Below are 9,020 nucleotides of genomic sequence, written 5' to 3' on the forward strand. Positions count from 1 at the left end.
AATGATGCTGTTAATACTGCCGTTCTCACACGCGTTCTCTCCTGTTTAATTAAAGCAGCTGTAATGCTAATATGTTGAGCCACATTTGGGCAACGGTCATGTCATTTAAATCATAACCCGGCCAATCCATTCTTTTGTATTGCAGTTACTTCTATCTAGGACAAATGGGTCTGGCTATTGTTCGAGTGAAATTAAGTGGTTATCTGACAGGTGTCTAAATGCATCCCTGACAAACATTTTGGGAGCCTTTGAAATGAGACAGAGCTCTTTTTAAACTCCTGTTGGGATTTAACCATGGCTGTCTTCCAGTTAAAAAGATATGGAAAAATTTGACAGCTCCTCACAAATTTACCTCAAAGAGGCTGCATGAAATAACCATTAATCTGTTATTCCCTATAGGTTTTTTCATAGATGCTTGTAATACCCAAATTTGATGAGCACGGATTGTTTTTGTAAGGACTGGATTAAAATGTATATCTCAGAGGTTTTGTTACTTATTTTTTCACACTCCTGTCATTCCAAACTCAGATTATCTTTAATTTGTTTGTTTTTTATAGAGGTTTTGTAGACTTTAGCCTGCTTTTCCACACAACAAAAGGTCCATGTCTATATGACAACTGCATAAACTGTGTTATTGTCTTATATGTAATATCCATAGTCTATATTCAATAACATAAAATCAATGTTTATAATGGATACATGGAAACAGCTTTGCAAACTTTAGTATAGGGAGCATAGTGAGACCAATTCTCACTATTAGCACGTATTCTCCATGACCATATTCTACATCCCCAATCCTACCCAATACCTAAACCTAATAACTACCGTACTAACTATTAATAAGCAACAAATTAGGAGTTTATTGAGGCAAAAGTTGTAGTTAATAGCAAGAATTGAACCTTTGAAAAAGTGTGACCAAAAGTTTGAATAAATAGTTTTCTTCTGCTCTTTGTTTTAGAAAATGCTTCTAAAAAAGAACTGTGGAGGGAAAACGAGGACCATTAAGATTCAGGTAAGCATGTGTCAAGTGTGTCACTTGTGAAACTGGATTATATATCTGAAAAATGTCTTTCATTGTGTGACCTCTAAAAATTGGGAATGAGAAATCTGAGTTAACATCATTTAAGCTAAACATCTATTTGCAATTAAGTAACTATAAGACTATAATATAGCAATGTATTGTTCTGATAAATGGCACTACTGTAAACCATTGGCAAAGTTTTAAGGAAAGTATAGGAAAATCTGTGTTGTGGTCGTTTTAAGATATTATTTTTGGGCTTTTGCCTTTTATCATATAGTACAATGGAAAAAGTATGGGAATTGATATGGGAGAGAAAAAGGGGCGGAATCAGGAAAGGACAATAATCTTGGACTCCAAATCAGTTATACTGAAGCGCAACCACACCATGTGATCAGCTTGGGCCAATTGTGGTCTTTTGCATTTGTACATTGAACAAATCTATAATCAGAATAACACAACAAAGATTTTAAGTAAGAAGAAAATTTAAGTAAGGAAGCCAGTAAGTTCTTAAAATGAGAGTAATTTTTTTATCTGTAAACCTGCCGAATTGCAGGGCCCGTTGACTCATGGCCATGGACTCTGTGTGCTTCTTTGGCACTTACTATAGTGTTCCAGAAGGCCCTAGCTGAATGATGCCAGCATGTGAAGTCATAATTAGCTCTTTATCTTTATCCAGTGACTCTATCCCCACCTCCTTTTTCACCATGCATGGCACAGAAATCGGCATGTTCATAGCTTCCTGAAGTCACAGCAATGAATTAGAAACACGTCTGTGTGATTTTGTCGGGCTTTCTCACACAAAGCAAAATCACAGTGTAGGACACAGATATGATTCCATTGGTAGATGTTTGATATTTTTTGTGTAAGATGTAATGTGGTAGTGCGTGACCCAAGAACTGATGTGATATGCTGAACAGGCAATGGAACTGCAGGGGAACCATTGAGCTCAAGAACCAGTGCTTGGTAATGTGAGTTGGATATGTGTCCACCTGTACATTTTCAGGACTAACAACCACATTTAAGAAGAACCCTTGCTATGTAAATGTAATTCTACTGTACAACTGTCACGCCCTCAGAAACGAGAAAACTCCAAGGCTTACAAAAACAGGTAACTCTTTAATGTTTGACATTCTGACATTCAGACATTCAGACATTCACTAAACGACCCGGGACTAACAGAAACAAAGAGTATAAAAACTCTTTGGTGATGGCAATGATGGCTGACAGGTGCGGGAAACGAGGTGATTACGGATGACGAACAGGTGCGGGATCGTGAGAAATGAAGTCCATAGGGAAAAACAGGTAGGGAAACGGACGGGAGTGTTACAACAACTAGTTGTCTGCAGAGATGGCAAAAGTACACACATCCCTTACTTAAGTAGAAGTACAGATACTCATGTTTAAAAAACGTACTGACTAAATTTTTTAGTCAAGTAAAAGTAAAAAAGTATGTGCTCTAAAATATATTTAAGTAAAAAGTAGCCATTACTACTACCTGCATTTCAAATCTTGTTAGCCTGTACCCATGAACAACTGCCATAGAGAACACAGGCAGACAAAAGTGAGTTACATTGTTTATTTTATTGAAATGCAAACAAGAGTGAAAGTATAATTATAATTCACACCTCACCTAGTTTACCAGATGACAGATTAATACTGAAAATATTATAAATCATTACTGCTCAAATTGGCAACATTCTAGATAGTCCTATTCGGCTACACAAACATCATTAGCAACATCCCTTTTACAAAACTGAAAGAATTGGAGGTAAAAACTTAACAACAGATAACAGGCAGGCAACACTACATTAAGTTATTGTGTGTGTTTGCCCGTGAGTATGCAGTATGTTCTTTGTCTGGTCAAAAAAGATGTGAAGTGTGAACAATGAACAACATCTAACTAGCACGCTAACAAAATATTAATTCATGATAACATTACAGACTTAGCAAACATAGAAAATAGACTATAATTACGGAAACCATTGAATTTGCTTATGACAAGAATTTTTGACGCCGACAATTTCAAACATCTCCCGAATATATGGCCATGGGTGATTAGGAATGACTCTAACCTCAACCATGTCAACACTGCCAACTCCATCTGTCTCATCCATTGCTTTCCCATTGCTCCGTGCGTGTTTTGACTAGCGTTGCGTAAGACTGTTGCGTATTATAAGCAGGGAAACGATAAACCAACAGGCTTCTTGTTTAAAAATGGCGCGCATGACAAAAAATAATACCGATTAAAGTAACGAGTCTGTTTTGATAAATGTATGAAGTAGAAAGTACAGATATTTGTTTAAAAATGTAAGAAGTGAAAGTAAAAGTTGTCAGAAAAATAAATAGTGAAGTAAAGTACAAATACCAAAAAAATATACTTAAGTACAGTAACGAAGTATTTGTACTCCGTTACTTACCATCTCTGGTTGTCTGTCATGTGACACATGACTCTGCATCATTGTTTTTAGATACAGATGTTGGCAAACTGCGCGGCAGAAGTGCCTCAGAGAGTTATCCACTGTCGATCACATTCATTATAGTTATGCACAGTCATTATAAGTGTTCATAGACACCAGTTCTACGCCAACTCTCATGTAAACATAACATACTGCACACATATAAGTGATGCCTTGTGATGCAGTGTGATTGTGGCCTCAGTACCTTGAACTGCAGCATAGTGTACCGTAGATGAATTAGTTTGAAACAAAATTGCTGCATAATGGTATTTCTCTTCTATGCACATCCATAAAAAATTACCCATTTCATTTGTAAGAGATTGGATGACCGTTTTATTAGATCAATGTTAGATGTTAGAGAAAGGAGTAAGGATGGAAAAAGGAGAGGGATGTGTGTGTGTGTGTGTGTGTGTTAGGATGAAGTCATTTTCCCTTTTGGGAGTGCCGGCTGTTGCAGGATCTACATTCATAAAGAGAAAGATGTTCATCGTCTTACTCTCTTGTTTTTTATTTTTTTAACTTCCTCTTCTTCCAAACCATTTTCCTCTCGCTCTCTTTTGCATTTTGTCATTGATAGTTTATGTCATGATCCTGCCTCTCCTTGTCTTGGTTTTCGAGTCTTGTGGCAGGATCATGTCAGTCCCATGTGTTTTGTGTGGAGAAAGAGCATTGTTTTGGTTTAAGAAGCCATGCTCTCTCTCCAGTGTCGCGTCCTTTAGTCCCGCCCCCTTGTTTCCCCGGTTAGCGGTCCATTAGTGTTAGTCTTGTCTCCAGCCCTGATCCATCCTTCCCTTAGTGTTTCAGTCCCCTCACCTGCCTCGTGCAATCCTCCTGTTAGCTTTCCCTTAGTGTTTCATCCTTGTCACCTGTGGCCACTCTCCCTGTGTCATCAGTCCTTGTTAGTGTTTTCCCTTTATCAAGCCCCAGTTTTCCCTCTGTCCCTTGTCGGTTCATTGTCATTTTGTCATTATCGTACCTCCTCACGTCACCTTGTTGGATTATTCCTGTCTATGGATTATCGTGTTTGTTCCTGTTCTAAGTTTGTGGATTTTGTTGATTTATTATTCAAAGGACTTTGTTTGTTTTGTTCCCCATGTGGGAAGTTTTAGTTTACACTTTTGTCTTGTTTTAGATCATGTTCTCCCCATCAAGGGTCTTTTGTTTAAATAAAGTTTTTGTTATTTAACTCTGCTGCCTGCGTTTGGGTTCTGTCCTCAACCCGTGACAAGTTTACTGCTAGAAATGTGGTGATCTTTGCCTGACACGCTCAAGAGGCTCTCACTGGGTGGCCACTGTCATGATTCTGCCTACTCTTGTCTTGATTTTCTGGTCGAGGGGCAGAATCATGACAGACCCACGTGTTTTATGTGGAGAGAGACATATTATTGTCAATCAGGACATAATGTGTTCTCTCCAGTCTCGTCATTTGGCCCTGCCCCTCTCGTTTCTAGTATAGCTTTCCTCCTGTGTCTCATTACCCACACCTGCCCTTCGTTATCTCCTTTGTTAGTCTACCTATATATTGCCCTCTTGTCTATTGTCTTGTGCTCGTTCGGTGTACGTGGTCCCTGCCGTGGTCCCTGCCGTGGTCCCTGCCGTGGTCCCTGCCGTGGTCCCTGCCGTGGTCCCTGCCGTGGTCCCTGCCGTGGTCCCTGCCGTGGTCCCTGCCGTGGTCCCTGCCAAAGTATATGGTCCCTGGTCCCTGCCAAAGTTCATGGTCCCTGGTCCCTGGTCCCTGCCAAAGTTCATGGTCCCTGGTCCCTGGTCCCTGCCAAAGTTCATGGTCCCTGGTCCCTGCCAAAGTTCATGGTCCCTGGTCCCTGCCAAAGTTCATGGTCCCTGGTCCCTGCCAAAGTTCATGGTCCCTGGTCCCTGCCAAAGTTCATGGTCCCTGGTCCCTGCCAAAGTTCATGGTCCCTGGTCCCTGCCAAAGTTCATGGTCCCTGGTCCCTGCCAAAGTTCATGCTCCCTGGTCCCTGCCAAAGTTCATGGTCCCTGGTCCCTGGTAAAGTTCATGGTCCCTGGTAAAGTTCATGGTCCCTGGTAAAGTTCATGTTCTTGTACCCTGTTTGTATAGTTCTTAGTGTTATTCCTAGTTGTTTCTTTTTGCCCCTCTTGTGGGAAGTCTTTGTTTTCAGTTTTGGATTTTAGTTTGGTCAGTGGTTTTTCCCATCGTGGGTGTTTTTGTTCTTGTGTTATTATTAAAGTCTTGTGTTAACCCCTTCATCCCCGTGTCTGCCTGCACTTGGGTTCTTCCACCACGTCCACCCTCCACGCCACATTCCATGTTCCTTTTAATCTTTCTTTTTCTCCTGTTTTCACAACCGTCTCACAAATGTCAATATAGTTTTGTTCTTGTAGAATTAGTGGTCATATGTAATTTTTTTTTAAAGAGGCAATATCTCTCTTGGCTTCTTATAAATCAGGGCTATTTTCAATATGTTCAAATGTATTTCCAAAGGAATCAAACCCACAATAATCAATGTATAGACGTCTATGACGTGTCGATTCTTTAGCACAGTCAATCAAATACTGATTGTCAATGAGCAAAGCCATCGGAGCCTAAGGTGTATTAACATAACTTTACACTTTGTGAGTTCGGTTTGTTTTGGTCTTGATATGCAGTCTTAGACTTATGTCTGGAATACACTACAAGACTTAAAATCTAAACAGATTTGTTTTAAACTAGACATCATACGATATGTATCTGATATTTTAGTTTTTTAGGCAATCGTTTTGTTCTGTTCTTGATCATCTACTTTAGTGTTAAAGTGTTTCTTTTATAGCGTTTTGGTATACATTTTTCAGTACACATCTTGGTCTTAGTATATGATTATAACCCTGCTTCTCACCCACTCAATCTTATCTCTATTCCCCCTCACTTTATTTCAGACCCCGTTCTCTCGAGAGTGGAGAAAAATTATACATCACTGCAATGCCTCTTATTTTCTATTTTGATGAAGTGTTGATCTGGCCCTCAACAGAGAAGCTGTTTAAAAAAGTTTAAGCTTGTATGTCTTTGTGAGTTAAGTCCAGCTAGATATAGCAGGCCATATGTGAAACAGATTAACTTTTGCTTCCATTCCCCAGTACGGTAAAACTTCCTTTCACTAAGTATTCTTTTGGACGTGCGAGTGTGAGCTGGTGTTGAAACACTAGAGAACCATTTCAGACAAACTCCATTATGTTAGCACAGCATGGTGTGTAAACAAATCTTGATTTGACTTGATTTACAGCAAAATCATTTACTTACATTTCTTGCTCACACATAATATAGTCTTGTTTTGTAGTAAAAAAATCGTATTTAAAATCACTTGCATTGAAGTAAATTGGCTGATTTTAGAATATTTTGGTATTTTTGTCTGGTTTTTCAATACAAATATCTCAAGTAAGAAATACATTTTTAGTACAGCTTCAAGTAAATAGTTGTTTATCCTTGGGACATTTGAAGATATCATAAACATGGTAATGCCAACTTTTTATTGTACAGCTCAAAATGTCCAAATGACAAAACTAAAATTTTACTGTCAAGCTATACAATAAAAAGTTAACATTACCATGTTTAGGTTGTCTTAAAATGTCCAAATGTCAAAACTACTATATTTCTTTCAAGACCACATAAACATGGTAATGTTAACTTTTTATTGTAAAGTTCACTTGATTGATTGAGTGAATGAAATACATGCAACGTTCTTATCTCCTTTCTTCGATAGCACAACCGTATGCTTTCTCTTATAAACCCAACTCAGCAACATTAACTTGCCTTTACACCTTACGTTTTTATTGTTCTTTCACAGAACCTGACAAGATATTCTTATGATCCATCCATCTTCGCTTTTCGCTCTCTGAGCAATGCCCCACACTGCAGCCCCCTGCTCCCTGCGGAGGAACCTCCATATGCTTGAGAGAAAGGACTGGAAACTTGCAGAGACGGAACATCACAAATTTATCGACCAAAAAATCCTAACATAAAGACAAAGACAATGTTTATTTTGCATTTGCAGGATATTAATGTGAAGAAAGGCCCTGTGATAAGCTCTGTTAACAAAACAGTAAGTGTGAGCAGGGCCAAAATGTAACAGAGGAATGAGGAGACCTAACCCTTCAGCTTTAGCTGTCTCGTCCTCTATCTCTCAGGAAACCTACTTCGAACCTATGAAGAAAAGGCCATGACCACTGCACTACCTATTAAACCGTAGCCAAATGGTCCAGTTACTTTGATGTGTTTAACAGGAGTGAACAATGATTGATCAGGGGCTTATAGATAACACCTTAAAATTGACCACATGGTTTTAGTGTTAGCATATGGAATTTAGATGTTTGGGTGTTAAACAGTGAGGTGAGATGAGACAATCAGTTTGATATCAGAATGGGCCTTAAATAAACAATGCATTTCTTTTTATTAAACATTAGTAATTAGTAAAACCAGTTATTAATAGAGTTTTATGTTAGCTCTGTATCAATCAGATAATGGCAATACAGATATTAAATGTCATATTTTTAAATTATATAGTATTCCTTAAAAAGTCTGTACATTGCATGTATACTTTGGACGTTGTAAGAGTATTATGCTAGAATGGACGTTGTAAGAGTAGTATGCTAGAATGCTATTTCAAACATCACCTGTGTGTCAACATTATAATGTATAGAAAATACAGCACAGAACTCAGTCAAGCATTTAAAGCATAGAGAATCCTATCCATGCAGCATATTTTAGAATCAAACCTTCTGAGGGTTTTGGTTGTGTATGTATTCAGCAGCAAACCTATTTAATACTTTTTAATGAATGTAATATCAGCATTAGCTTTACTTTGTGAAACAAATACAATATTAAAGCTACAAGGTTATATAGTTCATGCTTGCGATGTCGAAAGTTGTCTAGTTGTCTTGGGAATTAAACATTTCTTTCCCATTTGTCTTTTACTTGACTTTAAATGAAATTAAAATAAAGTGGATTGCTCTAAAACTGCCTCGGTGTAGACCTCAAGAGGACAGGGTGTCTGCAAGTAACATCTATGTTTTTGAATTACTGTATATGACCATGATCAATAAAAGTCCCTTTTCACTCTACAGAGTTCAATTCTACTCTACTCTAGAATTGTTTCTTCACGTAGGACAAATGTGTGAGGGTGGTGATATTTCTTACTGTGCAACATTGCAGGGTCTTTATACACCTGAAACAAGCATTCTTGTTCCAGTGTGGGCTGATTCCACAGGCCTGTCTGATTCAGATTCAAAACAGAGCGATAAGCTGTATATTTGTGAACAGGTAACTGAAGGGTGACGTCAACACCAGGTATGGTGGGGGAGCCAAAGGCATTCAGCCAATAGTGGAGAAATCAGAAGTGTAGTCTGATCAGAACATATCTGGAAGAATGTGATTCAGTTAGATGCCTTTCAAATCGGTTTCTTTTAGGATAAGCAATGTGCAGCATATACTTTATATAAGTCACGGAACTACAATCATGCAGTTAAATTATTCAGAATACTTGCCCATATAATAAGGGCATTACTGTAAAACCTGTTTGTTTGATTTGGCAAAC

At 38.4% G+C, this 9,020-nt stretch overlaps 1 protein-coding gene across 1 annotated transcript in view; it reads left to right on the forward strand.

Moving 5' to 3' along the window:
• The window catches only part of LOC306895525 (uncharacterized protein), a 29,210-nt gene extending 20,644 nt beyond the window's left edge, over positions 1 to 8,566 (forward strand). The window contains exons 4-5 of the mRNA XM_079458838.1: positions 959 to 1,012; positions 7,275 to 8,566. Of these exons, the coding sequence (XP_079314964.1) occupies positions 959 to 1,012; positions 7,275 to 7,382 (162 nt within the window). The 3' untranslated portion in view covers positions 7,383 to 8,566. The remainder of the gene's footprint in view (positions 1 to 958; positions 1,013 to 7,274) is intronic.
• The last annotated feature ends 454 nt before the right edge of the window (positions 8,567 to 9,020 follow it).

The sequence above is a fragment of the Barbatula barbatula genome (genome assembly GCF_947034865.1).
Source record: "Barbatula barbatula genome assembly, chromosome: 6".
Classification (NCBI taxonomy): Eukaryota; Metazoa; Chordata; class Actinopteri; order Cypriniformes; family Nemacheilidae; genus Barbatula; species Barbatula barbatula.